At 44.9% G+C, this 15,121-nt stretch overlaps 1 protein-coding gene across 1 annotated transcript; it reads left to right on the top strand.

Annotated features, from left to right (window-relative positions):
• The first annotated feature begins 741 nt into the window (after positions 1 to 741).
• LOC115799280 (acetylcholine receptor subunit delta-like) lies at positions 742 to 14,558 on the top strand. The gene is made up of 12 exons (XM_030756357.1): positions 742 to 853; positions 5,596 to 5,741; positions 5,870 to 5,914; positions 5,995 to 6,104; positions 6,716 to 6,871; positions 7,150 to 7,262; positions 8,363 to 8,563; positions 9,306 to 9,417; positions 9,542 to 9,656; positions 11,242 to 11,452; positions 11,976 to 12,094; positions 13,420 to 14,558. The coding sequence occupies exons 1-12, from the start codon at positions 796 to 798 to the stop codon at positions 13,600 to 13,602; spliced, it is 1,569 nt and encodes a 522-aa protein (XP_030612217.1). The 5' UTR covers positions 742 to 795; the 3' UTR covers positions 13,603 to 14,558.
• The last annotated feature ends 563 nt before the right edge of the window (positions 14,559 to 15,121 follow it).

Here is a 15,121-nt window from a genome sequence, read left to right as displayed (position 1 = left end):
TACGTTTGAAACAGAGTTTCAAACTGAATAGGCATATTTTAATAGCATTTCTAACTTAAGTTTGATGTTAAAAAGTGACTAATTTATTCATTACATCATTTGTGAGGGTTCTTTAGTGTCAGAACATCGTTTAATTAAAGAACCAGTTTTATTGCCTGTCAGCCTACAGTACTAAATGTTTTCGACCAATCAAACATATCAAACTTTGCACTTGTGTACGCTACTAAATTATTTTTGTGCTACTGAAATATTTAGCTTGCTCCTACCAGTGCGGCCACCTGATAAACTGGAATGACATGGTCATTGTGCTTGATAAAAGACTCAAGCCATTTTGTTTGGTGGTTTGCCCACATCTTATAATTATAAAACATATACATATGTAAATTATACATGCAATAATATAGGTGTACACAACACTATTTTTCCAAGAAACATTTGAAAAAGAAGAAAGTAAACCACTTTTATGCTTTGTTCAGAGTATTTATGGAGCTGTCAGGTTTCCAATATGTGTCCCCCCCAATAGTAAACTCATTCCTACGCCCTTGGTTGGAGTTAAAGCAGATTTTCATGTGACTCTAAAAGTTAAGCTCTTTGCTGTGATGAGTGTTATCTGACCCCCCCGCGGCTCTTTCTGTTTCCCGTACAGGGTGGAGGTGACAGCAGCCGGTGGCTCGGGCCTCTGCTGCTTTCTATTTTCTCCTCAGTTTGTCTGCAGCTGCTGCCTGTCATTCAGCCTCTCGGGCTGCTAGCAGAAGGTCGGTGGGTGAAAGGACTCTGGACCTCTCTCAGTCAGCCATGGAGCTTCAGCGTGCAGCAATGGGCACCTTGTTCCTGCTCACACTGCTCTCATCCGGTGAGTTATTGAAAGACGTGACCTGACAGGCTAAACGTGTGATCTTCAGTCGCTTTTATGTAATTCTTGTATCACAATGAGTGCTTAAACTGTTGGTGTAAACATCTGAACGTGTTCATCTTCATTCTAAAACACGAGCAAATCTTTTCTTTTTAAGGTCTAAAATTCTCTTTAATTATAACACAGGACACTAAAACTCTTTAAATAAGTTCAGTTATTGGAGTATGTAATCAGTTAACTGATTATGACTGATTAAAACTTTTAAGTTCCTTCTTTTAATGTAGTGTGTTCATCTTTTTATTTATCAATTGAAAGAAAACTAACGGATGTTCAACATCTCAACTTGGACTCTGTCATCAGCCAAATGATTAGGTACTTAATCAGCACCTCATCATATAAATACTCAGCTATAAACAGAGTAATTAAAAAAACTCACATTTTCAGCTCTGTGTTGGTCAAAAATGAAAGCCTGAAGGATTGGGTAGAAGTCACTGTGGTGCATTCGGTTAGAAATGCTCAAGAGGATGTACAGTCCAATAGGTGGTTTATTTAGGATAGCACATGATATACAGAGGCATCCAGGTGCACACACACACACACACACAAGCAAAGCCTCTTCCCCCCTTTGGGAAGTCCGATTACACTGCTGTCCTTCTCATGCCGAAATACAAACAACGGCTCAGGCAGGAACCCCCTGCTGTGAGAGAAGTGACACGGTGGTCTGATCAAACAGAGGCCGCTCTGCAGGGTGCGTTGGATTCAACCGACTGGGACATGTTTCGCAGCAGCGCGGGCGGAGACATCGAGGAGTTTACGGAAACTGTTGTGGGATTTATTGGGAAAGTTGTTGATGACACTTCACTTAGGAGGACCATCAGGACTTTTCCCAACCAGAAGCCGTGGGTGGATAAATCTGTCCGCGACGCCCTGAGGTCCCGCACCGTTGCCTACAACTCCGGCCTCGCCTCTGGGAACATGGAGGACTACAAGGTTGCATCATACAACGTCCGCAGAGCGGTGAAAGAGGCTAAACATCGCTACGGCCGCAGACTGGAACAGCAACTACAACAGTCTGACTCCAGGGGACTGTGGCAGGGACTACGCACCATCACGGACTACAAAGCACCACACACACACCCGGTGAGTGCCGACGCTTCTCTGGCTGATGAACTCAACATCTTCTTTGCGCGCTTTGAGTCGGGAAGCCGACAGCCCGCTGCGCTCCCGGCCGGAGGGGCGGAGACACTCACTGTGACGGAGCGCGACGTGAGGAGGGCGTTTAGACGTGTAAACACCAGGAAAGCGGCTGGACCAGACGGTATTAGTGGACGTGTCCTTAAGACCTGCGCTGACCAGCTGGCACCTGTGTTTACACTGATATTCAACCTCTCACTGAAACTGTGTGTGATTCCCACCTGCTTTAAAAAGTCCATCATAGTCCCTGTCCCAAAGAAACCACACCCCAGCAGCCCCAATGACTTCAGGCCCATAGCACTCACCTCTGTGGTGATGAAGTGTTTTGAGAGACTCATCAAGACATTCATCACCTCCTCACTGCCCACCACCCTCGACCCACTACAGTTTGCATACCGGCCAGACAGATCCACAGATGACGCCATATCCTTCCTCCTCCACAAGACCCTTTCACACATAGACACCGGTAAGGGGAACTATGTGAGAGTGCTGTTTGTAGATTACAGCTCAGCATTCAACACCATAGTTCCCTCCAGGCTGGTCTCTAAGCTGCTGGACCTGGGCCTGGGCCCATCCCTGTGCAGGTGGGTTCACAGCTTCCTGACCAGCAGACCACAGGTGGTACGAGTGAGTCACCTCATCCTCCCTCACCCTCAACACTGGATCCCCCCAAGGCTGTGTGCTCAGCCCTCTGCTGTACTCACTGTACACCCATGACTGCGAGGCCACGTCAGAGTCCAACATCATCATCAAGTTTGCTGACGACACTGCTGTTGTGGGACTAATCTCTCACAATGAGGAGACAGCCTACAGGAGAGAGGTCTCCCGCCTGGAGAACTGGTGCCAGGAGAACCACCTCCTGCTCAACGTCAGCAAAACGAAGGAACTGATCGTGGACTTCAGCAGGAAGCAGCAGAGGGACTACCATCCACTTGTCATCAGTTGTGCTGAGGTGGAAAGAGTGGACACTTTCAAATACCTGGGAGTGACCATCTCACAGGACCTGTCCTGGACTCATCACATAAACATCACTGTGAAGAAGGCCAGACAGCGTCTCTACCTCCTCAGGCGGCTGAGAGACTTCAAGCTCCCACTCAAGGTGCTCAGGAACTTTTACACCTGCACCATTGAGAGCATCATGCGTGGGAGCATCACCACCTGGATGGGAAACTGCACCAAGCAGGACTTCATGGCCCTAAAAAGGGTGGTTCGTTCAGCTGAACGGACCATCAGAACCACCCTCCCCAACCTGCAGGACATTTACACCAAGCAGTGCAGGCTGAGGGCCATGAAGATCCTAAAACAGCCCAGCCACCCCGGACACTCTCTCTTCTCCCTGCTCCCATCAGGCCGGCATTACCGCTGCCTGAGGGCTAAGACTGAAAGGCTGAAGAAGAGTTTTTACCCACAAGCCATCCGTCTGCTCAACTCTGAGCCCTAACTGGACCATTATTGCACAGTGTAAATATTATAATTTATAATCTATAATTCCACGTAAAAGTGTGTATAGTGTATAGTATATAGAGTATAGTGTATAGTGTGAATTACTTTTTTATTTTTATTCTTCTTATTTATATGTGTGTGTATATATGGTTGCAGGTACAAAATACATTTCACTGTGCATTGTACTGTGTATAACTGTGCATGTGACGAATAAACACTATCTCTTAATCTCTTTCTCTCTCTCTCCTCCATTTTGAAAGTGGTCCTAGACTGCAGCATGTAGCGAACTCTTCGCTTGTTGGTCAGTCAATGAAACCTTTGCTGATTGGTTTTAGTGCCATGCGACAGCGACAAAAGTTGAACATTTTTCAACTTTGGTGTGTCGCTTAGCCTGCCCACATGTGCACGTCTACGTGTACGAGCTCAAAATTTCACATGCACGAGTTTCGCCGGTTGCTTCGCTGGAGGAGGGCAAGCGATTGTCGCCTCAAGTTCCATGGGGGGTGGGGGGGCTCCCGTGCACAGTTTCAGCTAAACCATCAGTCCTTCATAACAGATCAGCTAAAAAGAGCAAATTGCAAACCTTATGTTTGCTTTACTTCCAGCGTGCCGAACCTCCTCTGAATCATTTGGATCAGATCGTTGCTGTGTGCTGAGCTGTAGGATGGGAGTTATCACAGCAGCTGCTGGCAGAGCAGCTGTGATGTGGTGAAATACGAGCACCACGAAGCATTCACACACTTGGATCCGGTTTGTTTGTCATGCTTGTTTACAGTGTGTTTGTGTTACTGCGACTGGCTGTTAGTCATAAAAACCAAAACAAAGAAGAAGACGTCACCTGGACCTCAAGGGTTTGAAGATTTCTAGATGAAGCAGCACATTCTTGGAGATGAGTTTACATTTGACCTTGGAAACAGGTGCTGAAGGTCCATTAAGAAGCAATGTTGAAGCTTTCAGACGTGTCACATGATCTTCACTTTGATGTTTAGGTATTTACAGTGGACTGATACTGGGATCAGACCACAGACTGTAAACCAGACTGTCACTGGAGACTCAAGCTCAGATTCCTGCTGGTTCAAAAACCCCAAACAGAGAAAAAAGCTCCATCAAACACCTTAATCAGATAAAAGCTGATTGGACGGAGGGTCTGAGCTAGTGCACGCAGTCAAGCTTCATGCTCACTAACAGTCTCCTCATGTCATATCCCAAACACACCCTCCCAGTCTGGCAGCCTGTTCAAGCTACAGAATTTCCCATCTGCACAGCTGCTGTCCTGGATCACCGCCTGCTCTTTGAACCCTTCCACCACCTCAGCATCCACCTGTCATGTTTACACTTGATTAGACTTATGCCTTTAAGCTACGTTATAACCACAAACCCCTCTGAAACCCTACGATGTAACCTATATCATAACCTGACACGCACCAATAAGGACACGATGTATCAACACAGCCTGCACTGTGTTTGACCTGTGCAGCACTTTTACTGTAGTTTGTCAATTTATCAGTAAGAGAATAAGAATCATCGCTTCAGTCTGAGGAATAATAATTATAGACTCAATAGAAAGACTCACAGATGGAAAATTCCTGGAAGTAGATTGATGAAACTATAGAGGGAATGCATAAAGAAGTGGGAAAACCTTCCCAACTTGTGTAAACCTACAATTCTCCTTCTTAGATCTTCACTGAGCTCATTTCCCATTGTTCTGCATGTTGGTCAATCCAACAAGTGTTGTCAAACAAATCCTCTTTATGCTGCAAAGAGGAACTACCAGTTAATGCCAATCATGATCACCAATGAGAAGTTAATAGGCCCAGGCCTCTAGAACCTTCAGCACCACCAATTTAAGTGTGTGTATATTTGACTGAGCCAGGCCTTCTCTCCAACATCAGTGTCTGACCTCACAGATGTGCTTCTGGAAGAATGGTCAGAAATTCCCATAAACACTCTTAAACCTGTGGAAAGACTTCCCAGAAGAGCTGAAGCTGTTATAGCTGCACAGGGTGGGCCCACATCATATTAAAGCCTCTGGATTAGTAACAAATTTTTGCACCGTAGTTCCTCATGAGGTTTACAAAAGTAAAATTTGTGTGTGTGTGTGTTAGAGTGCTGGGGCAGGAATGAAGAGGAGCGCATCATTGACTACCTGTTCAGAGAGAAAGGATACAACAAAGAGCTGCGTCCCGCTGAGAAGCAGCAGGATGTTGTCGACGTGTACCTCGCCCTCACACTCTCCAACCTCATCTCTCTGGTACACAGCTTGTGTGTGGTTGTGTGTTGTATCTTTGCAGCAAGGTCTCAAATGTGTCTGACAAAACATTCAAATACGTTTTTTTTGGATCTTCCTCCTTTAACCTTCGTCTTCGTTCTCCTTTGTAGAAAGAAGCAGATGAGACGCTGCTGACGAATGTGTGGATCGAACATGTGCGTAACAGTTTATTCTTTCGCATCTTCATGTTTGATACACGCAGCTCTTTAATTCCTGTGTGTGTGTGTTGTGACAGACGTGGACTGACTACAGGCTGACGTGGGATTCGGAGGAGTTTGGTGGCATTGATGTTCTCCGCCTGCCGCCGCGGATGGTGTGGCTGCCGGAGATCGTTCTGGAAAACAAGTGAGATTACGCACAAAGACTACACTCACTGTTACTGTTTCACTCAGAGGAAAATGAAACAGTATTCATATCAGTGTTAATTTCTAAGAGTATTCAATGCTGGGAAAAAGTATTTGATTTCTTATTTTTTGCATACTTGTCACACTAACATGTTTCAGATCATCAAATACGTTTTAATATTAGACAAAGATAACCTGAGTAAATACAAATACAATACATGGTGGTGTGATGGTCTGGGGCTGCTTTGCTGTAACTGATGGAACCATGATTCTGCTCTCTACCTGAGGATGTCCACCTATCAGTTTGTGCCCTGAGGCTCAAGAGCACTCAGGTTGTGCAGCATCTGAACCACAAGTGTGTCTGTGTGGCTCCAAAAACAAAAAGGTTTGGAGTGGCCGGATCGAAGTCTGGACCTAAATCAGATTCGGATTCTTTAACCTTAAACGAGCTGTTCATGTAAGTGTGACAAATATGGGGAAAAAAAAGAAATCAGGAAGGAAGCAAATACTTTGTCACAGCTCCACTGGGTGGACCACTGTGACAAATCAGCGATCCAATATATCAAAAACTGATGGACCTGTCTGTGTCCCTGCTTCTTTCCTCCCTCTCAGTAATGATGCCCAGTTCGAGGTGGCCTACTACAGTAACGTGCTGGTGTATAATAATGGTTTCTGCTACTGGTTGCCTCCGGCCATCTTCCGCTCCTCCTGCTCCATCAACGTTAAATACTTCCCCTTCGACTGGCAGAACTGCACCCTCAAATTCACGTAACATTTAAGGCTCTGCCAACAACTATGCATCAAATATCCTTCAGATAATTCAGCCTTTCCTACTTTCTTTGACGTGTGTGTGTGTGTGTGTGTGTGTGTGTGTGTGTGTGTGTGTGTGTGTGTGTGTGTGTGTGTGTGTGTGTGTTTAGCTGCTGTTAACTACAATTATCCAGCTGCAGATCAAATGTTCTCTCTGATATTGAAGCAAATCCATGAAGTTTTTGTTGTTTTTCTCCTGAAAACATCTGAGATGAATTAAATTGGTTGCTCTGCAGCTCTCTGACCTACAACGCCAAAGAGATCCAGATGCTGCTGAAAGAAGAATACGTTGACGATGTTCGCAACCACACAGTGGAGTGGGTCGTTATCGACCCTGCTAGCTGGACAGGTAGCTGTTTTATTTCACACTTGATGTTTCACCGTCAGCACGGGCATCAGTTTTGAAGCTGTTTATTGATACAGTTACCTCCATGTTTTTGTAATTTCATCTTTTGGAGGATTTTAAATGAGACAAGTGCAGATTCTCAGCTTTAACTAAAGTATTGCATTAACCTTTTAGGCATTAGACGCTCACATTTGCTTTGTTTTGAGAAGCTCTGGGGTTTCTTTTGCAGCGCTGTGAAGCACTGTCTGGTCCGTTTTGCAGAATTTGGCTGAATCTGAGCAGACGTGTGGCCCTGTACATGTCACAGTTTATCCTGCTGCTTCTGTCTGCGGTCACATCATCAATAAACACTAGTGACTCAGCTCCCCTGGCAGCCAAACATGCCCATGCCGTAACATGGCCTCCACCATGTTTGACAGATGATGTGATATGCTTCAGGAGCTGTTTCTCTCCTTTTCTCTTCCCATCATGCTGCTAAAGATTCATCTTGGTTCTGTCCAAAGAACGTTTTTAGCTCATCTGGAGAGGTTTCCATTAGTCTGTCCGCAAGACTCACAGCTCCTCTTACAGTGGTCAGAATTTTATCAGACCTGCACGTGACGATCACCTTCATCAAATCTGAGCTCAAGGTGAAGGTCACATTTGTAATTCTCACTACTTTGTGCAGTTCAGCCTACCAACCTGTGAATCATGATGCAGTGTGAGCCAGATGAGCTACTGCATCATCAGTATTCTGCTTTTTAGTGTACCCAGTGCTTCAGTCATGAAGGTGTCTCTTGGTCGTGTCCCTGCCTCCTCAGGAGTGTTCTCCACCTGGTTAGATGCTGTGAAGTTGGTTTTTAGTTGTCTTTCATTGAGCCTTTTGGTGTTGTGCTATCATTCTTTATAAGACAGTTAATTTGGCCTCTCCTCTGTGATGAGTTCACTTTGCTTTTTCAGCCTAATTGTGGCCTCCTTCGCTGCCATCAACACCTCATGTAGACACTTCCAGTTAAAGTCTCACTTCAGGCTGCAGAAATAACTCCGTATGTTTTGCCAGTCAGTCCTGGAGGCAGCTCAGTTTCTTCTGTTTCTCATTTCGTGTTTTTCACCAATATCGTCAGAAAACGGCGAGTGGGAGGTCGTCCACCGGCCGGCCAAGAGAAACGCCTACAAACACATCCCCATGGAGAGCAACAAGCACCAGGACATCACCTTCTACCTGATCATCAAGCGCAAACCTCTCTTCTACATAGTCAACATCATCATCCCCTGCATGCTCATCTCCTTCCTGGCCTGCCTGGTCTACTACCTGCCCGCTGACAGTAAGTGTGCGTTTAAAGGGTCATTTCAACCAAACCACAGAACCATGCAGTGGAACTGAGCCATCCAAAAATTCCTACAATTGTATGCAGAGCAACTGAATTTGGATGGGCTACGACTGAAAGGTGTCCCACTGCTACTCCTGAGCTTATAGTTTAAATATAAGAAGCACACATATACACACAAAGGGCAGATAATTCATTTTTAATTCATGCAGTGATAGAAACTTAAATCAGGAAGAAAGTTTTTTCAGGCAAAAACTGACAATTTTTAAAAATTTATTTTATTTTTTCCGTGAATAATTTGAGTTTTATATACAATCACATATAGAATTATGTCTATGCAATCAAATGTGGCCCAGACCCCCTGGTGATGTCATTAAATATTTTGGGTTTTTCCAACTAATAAAAGGTCAAATTTACACTTTTCTACAAGTCAAGAAAAATGTGCAAACTGAAATTTGAAGGCTGAAAATCTGCAGGATGTCAACAGGAAAGTGCAACAAGGTAGATTAAATATATTAGGAGTCTAATAATAATTTGATGCATCAATGGGATGTAAAGCAGAAATCACCTGGATTGAGAAGCTGGCAGTCACTGACCATCGTTGATCCTCACAGCTGCAGAGCAGAGCTCACCTGCACACACCAGCCTCTTACACCGGATAGAGATACATTGTTGCAGGTTTCAAATGATCACCAATCAGAAGCAGATTCCTTGATTTGTTGACACCGTTTGTGTGCAGGTGGTGAGAAGATGACTTTGTCCATCTCTGTGCTGCTCGCTCAGTCTGTCTTCCTGCTGCTGATCTCTCAAAGGCTGCCGGAGACGTCCATGTCTGTTCCACTTATCGTCAAGTAAGAAACACCAAAACACGCCCCAACAACGTCTGGAAACATTAACTGTATATAAAGATGGAGGCAGGCGGGTGTGGGAGCCAGCATGATGCTCAGAGATGCAGCTCTCCTGTGTGTCTCTCAGGTACTTGATGTTCATCATGGTGCTGGTTACAGTGGTCGTTTTAAACTGTGTGGTCGTCCTCAACCTGCACTTCAGGACGCCGAGCACGCACGTCATGACTGAGTGGACCAAGAGGGTAGCACACACACACGCACACACACAGATACAGACCCGCACACACAGACGCACGCACACACACAGATACAGACCCACACACATATACACACACACGCACACACACAGATACAGACCCACACACACACACACAGATACAGACCCACACACACACACAGATACAGACCCACACACACACACAGATACAGACCCACACACGCGCACACACAGACGCACGCACACACAAACACACGCACACAGACGCACGCACACACACAGATACAGACCCACACACATATACACACACGCACACACACAGATACAGACCCGCACACACAGACACACGCGCACACACACAGATACAGACCCACACACACACATATACACACACGCACACACACACACACAGATACAGACCCGCACACACAGACGCACGCACACACACACAGATACAGACCCACACACACACACAGATCCAGACCCACACACACACACACACAGATACAGACCCACACACACACACAGATACAGACCCACACACACACACACAGATACAGACCCACACACACGCACACACAGACACACGCACACACAAACACACGCACACAGACGCACGCACACACACAGATACAGACCCACACACATATACACACACGCACACACACAGATACAGACCCGCACACACACACATACACACACGCACACACAGACACACGCACACACAGATGCACGCACACACGCGCACACACACACAGATACAGACCCGCACACACAGACCCACTCGCACACACACAGATACAGACACATGCACACACACGCACACACACACAGATACAGACCCGCACACACAGACGCACGCGCACACACACAGATACAGACCCACACACACACATATACACACACGCACACACAGACGCACGCACACACACACAAACACACACAGACGCACGCACACACACAGATACAGACCCACACACACATATACACACACGCACACACAGAGGCACGCACACACAAACACACGCACACACAAACACACGCACACAGACGCACGCACACACATATACACACACGCACACACACAGATACAGACCCACACACACACACATACACACACGCACACACAGACACACGCACACACAGATGCACGCACACACAGACACACGCACACACAGATGCACGTACACACACAGATACAGACACATGCACACACAGACACACACACACACACTTGTGGGTATAAATGTCAGTTTGGATAAAAACACCATTTTGGCACTTTTGACTTCTTCAAATTTAATTCAGTCATCAGTGCTAAAATTGTATGGAAGGCAAAAACTGCCAAAATATTAACATAAAATAATAAACTGAATAGCACAAATTAATGTGCCTTTAAATACACCAGCTTATTGCTCATAAAATACTTTCTTGATTTTCATCTTTCTCTCTAATTACTTTCCAGCCTACTTTAATGCAGTGATGCTCATCGTGTAAATGTATCCAAAGCATGTTATGATGCGTATTTATTTTCTTGGGTCATCTGCGATTTGCCGTCCCAGAGTGTGAGCGTTCAGACTGCAGGTCACTGAAACGTTTCCGTCTCTGTCCAGTTTTTCCTCGAGCGGCTGCCTCGCATCCTGCGCATGTCCCACCCCTCTGAGGAGGAGCCAGCCTGGGATGGGGCGTTGCCACGGCGATCGAGCTCGGTGGGTTACATCACCAAAGCGGACGAGTACTACACCGTGAAGTCTCGCAGCGAGCTGATGTTTGAGAAACAGTCGGAGCGACACGGACTCACAACTCGCATCACCCACGCTGCACGTATGTCCTCCTCCTGAGATACTGAGACAGGAAATCTGAAGCAGAATGCTTCATTAACCCCAGGGGGAGACTTTGTGCTACAGATGCTCAATTAAAATATAAATATGAAAGATAGAAACTAAGTAAACCTCTGGTACCAAATCAAAACTTAATTTTGCAGTGTTGGGTTACTGTGAAGTATTTAACCATCACTAAGCCTGAAAGCTGAGTAGTAACATTGACTTCATTTCATTAAACCTTCTTTCTTCTGGTTAATGTTAGGTAACCTTCACTTATCTAATGTGAAGTACCGTATGCAGCAGCTAGACTGTCACCTACTAATCCATCTGAAGCCACTTCAGTGTGAGGCTTTGGTCCTTTTGTGGAGTTTGTGTTGCAGTATGTTGTGCTGGGAGCCATTCATCAAAACACTACACAAGCTGTTAGAGAGACACTTACTGTACAGTCTGTGTGAACATCAGCAGAGAGCATGCTTAAATTAAGATGGCCGTGTGTGTGTGTGTGTGTGTGTGCGCGCGCGCAGTGGTGAAGCCGCAGGACGATGGAGGTGTGACGGATCAGCTGTACTCTGAGATCAAGCCGGCCGTGGATGGGGCGAACTACATCATCAAACACATGCGCAACAAGAACGAGTACAACGAGGTGAGAGCGAACGAGGAGAGCACAAAGATGCTCTGCATGGTTCAAGATTCCTTAAATCATCATTGTGTGAAAAATGCACAACAAAATGCTGCAAACTACCCACAAACCAAAGTCTGTGTATATGAAAGACAGGTTAGCATACTTTTCATCAGAACACACAGTGACAGTACTGTGAAAAGTATTTGCTCTCTTCCCGATTTCTTAGTTTCTGGTATATTTGTTACACTTACATGTTTCCAATCAAACAGATTTTAATATTAGACAAAGACAACCTGAGTAAATACAAGAAGGAAAAAGCTATCCCCTGATAACTGGTTGTGCCACTCTTGGCAGAACTGCAGTAACTGGTAATGAGGCTTTCACCTCACTGTGGAATTTTGGCCCACACTTCTTTACAGAATTGTTTTAACTCAGCTAAACTGGAGGGTTTTCGAGCAGGAATGGTCTGTTTAAGGTCATACCAAAGCATCTCAGTCAGATTTCTCTCTTTTACTTTGACTAGGCCACTCTAAAAGCTTCTCTTATTTTCTGAGTCATTCAGAGGTGGACTTTCTGGTGTGTTTTGGATCATTCTCCTGCTGCATAAACCAAGTTTGCTTGAGCTTCAGGACGTTCTCCTTCAGGATTTTCTGCTAGAGAGCAGAATTCATGGTTTCATCAATTACAACAAGTTGTCCTAAAGCAGCCCTAGACTATCACACCACCACCGCCATGTCTGACTGTTAGTCTGATGTTCTTTTATGAAATGCTCTGTTAAGTTATGCAGATGTAACGTGACTCAAACCTTCCAGAAAGTTCCACAGTGTTTGTCTCGTCAGTCCACAGAATATTTTGCAGAAGTCTCGGGGATCATCCAGATGATTTTTGCAGTGGTTTTCTCCTTGGAGCTCTCCCACAGATGCTGTTTTTGTCTTTCTGATTGTTGAATCATGAACTTTAACTGAGCCAAGTGAGGCCTGTGGTTCTTTAGCTGTTGTGTCTCCATTTGTGGATAATGGCTGTCTGTGGTTTAGAAATGGCTTTGCAGCCCTCTCCACACTGACAGATGTCAATAACTTTGTTTCTCATCTGTTTCTGGAGCTTCTTTAACATGAGAGTCTATAGGAGCTGCGCTCTAGTGGCCATTAGAGGAACAGCAGTTTTAGCACTGCTGCGTCAGTGTTCTTGCCTCTGGGACCTGACTGTGACGACTCCCCTGCAGCAGGTTCAGCGTCTGATGTATAAACTGTGGTTGTGTGATTGTGCATTGTTTATGGCTTTAATGTTGAATCAAAATGAGATTGTTAAATATGAAATAAACCCTGTCCTCGCTGCTGTCTTCACAGGAGAAAGATAACTGGAGCGGCATCGCTCGCACCGTGGACCGTCTCTGCCTGTTCCTGATCACTCCCGTGATGACCTTTGGCACCATCATCATCTTCCTGATGGGAATCTGCAACTATCCTCCACGTCTGCCCTTCGAAGGAGATCCTCACGACTACATGGAGCATCATGCACGTCTGCTGTAGGGGTGTGCGATGTATATCGTCTACGATAATATCGTAATTGCCACGTTAACGATGTGCGAGCTGAAGTTATGGAGTATGCTAATGACTGTGGACAAAAACGACAATCAGACGCCTCGGCTCTGCATGTTCACGACTTTATGCTTTAGTGTATAGGCTGCTGCGTGTGCGCATTGCGAGTGCTCATACTGTGCGCTAGCATAGCTGCCTTAACAACACACCTAAAGCTGGAAATGAGTGAACACACTGTGCCAGCCGAAGAAATTCAGACATCGCCAGCCGTGCAGTCTACTGACTTAGATTTAATTCCTAGGCGAGGAGGTGTTTTGGATCTGAAAAGACTGACACTGATCAAAAGACGGCAGTTTGCAGACTTTGTAAGAAAGCGGATAGCTCGACAACTAACCTGTCCCATCATCAAGGAGTATGAGGAATATGAAAAGTTTCGGGACCCCGCTGTCCAAGATAAACCTAAAGCAGCTAAGGTGTCTGGCAAAACGTACACTCAGCAAATCTTGGCCTCCCCATGACCCCGACTAGCCGGATAAAGAGGAAGATGATGGATGGATGTTAATATCATAGACATGTATAGCTAGATGTGTATTGAGCACGCTCACTTGTACATCCAACGTATTGGATATGGCAAAATTGGCAAACATAACATGACAGAGATGCTGCTCTCTTGTGCTGCATGGAGTTGTTCGAACTGTTTTACTGTCGAAACGGGATCAAATTTGAAAAATTGCCGAAGTTAATGTGCCAAAAACACTAGTTTAAGTCTTATATTTTACTAGCTTGGACTTCTTTTATGAACACATTTTTTAATAATGCAAAATATTGTTTATTATTATTAACAAAATTACAGAAAATATTGAGATATACAAGAACACTAAATAGAGCAGAGTTACTCTGGTGTTATAACTCTATTATTTTGTGATGAAAATACTGTAGCTGCGTATGCTGTCTTGTCTTTAATGAATAACTAAATCCATATATTGTTTTAATTCTGTGTGTGGTTTGAATAAAGATTTACAGACATCTTTGATTTTATTTGTTGTGAGACCATTTTCTAAGCGTGGCCAAGCTGAAACTATTTAACTTTTAAATATTTTCTTGGCATAAACCAAATAGTTTGTTTTTGTAGGACTTCTAGTTTCACTGTCATGTATCTCCACTAGATGTCAGGAGATATCAGCTTGCAGTCAATACCCCTCCCAATTCAAGTATTACAATTAAGCATTAGTGTAACTAACTAATAGTTACATTAGTGTAACTATTGAAGTGGATAAAACTTTTTTTGATGCTGATTCTTAGCAAATAAACTCTCATATTTGAGAGCTGTTGTTGTTTAGCTGGCTCATTGTCTGCTTCCAGAGCCCTGGCTTCTGTTCAGCAGATGAGGCTTTGAGGTATCTGCAAACGTATCTAATGTTGTAGTTGTGTTTTATTATGGTTTCTGTCTCCTGTTTTATTTTATCTGATGTCAAGCCATCAGGTCCTCCTTCCTGCTCAGCCGGTATGC

Source organism: Archocentrus centrarchus, chromosome 20 (assembly GCF_007364275.1).
Source record: "Archocentrus centrarchus isolate MPI-CPG fArcCen1 chromosome 20, fArcCen1, whole genome shotgun sequence".
NCBI classification, from domain to species: Eukaryota; Metazoa; Chordata; class Actinopteri; order Cichliformes; family Cichlidae; genus Archocentrus; species Archocentrus centrarchus.
The sequence above is the reverse complement of the archived record's forward strand: the minus strand, read 5'-3'. Positions and strand labels throughout refer to the sequence as shown.

Coding starts and splice junctions, on each gene's coding strand:
- LOC115799280 (XM_030756357.1), top strand. CDS start 796: ATGGAGCTTCAGCGTGCAGCAATGGGCACCTTGTTCCTGCTCACACTG. Junction 5,742..5,869: donor TCTCCAACCTCATCTCTCTG/GTACACAGCTTG, acceptor TCTCCTTTGTAG/AAAGAAGCAGATGAGACGCT. Junction 6,872..7,149: donor AACTGCACCCTCAAATTCAC/GTAACATTTAAG, acceptor GTTGCTCTGCAG/CTCTCTGACCTACAACGCCA.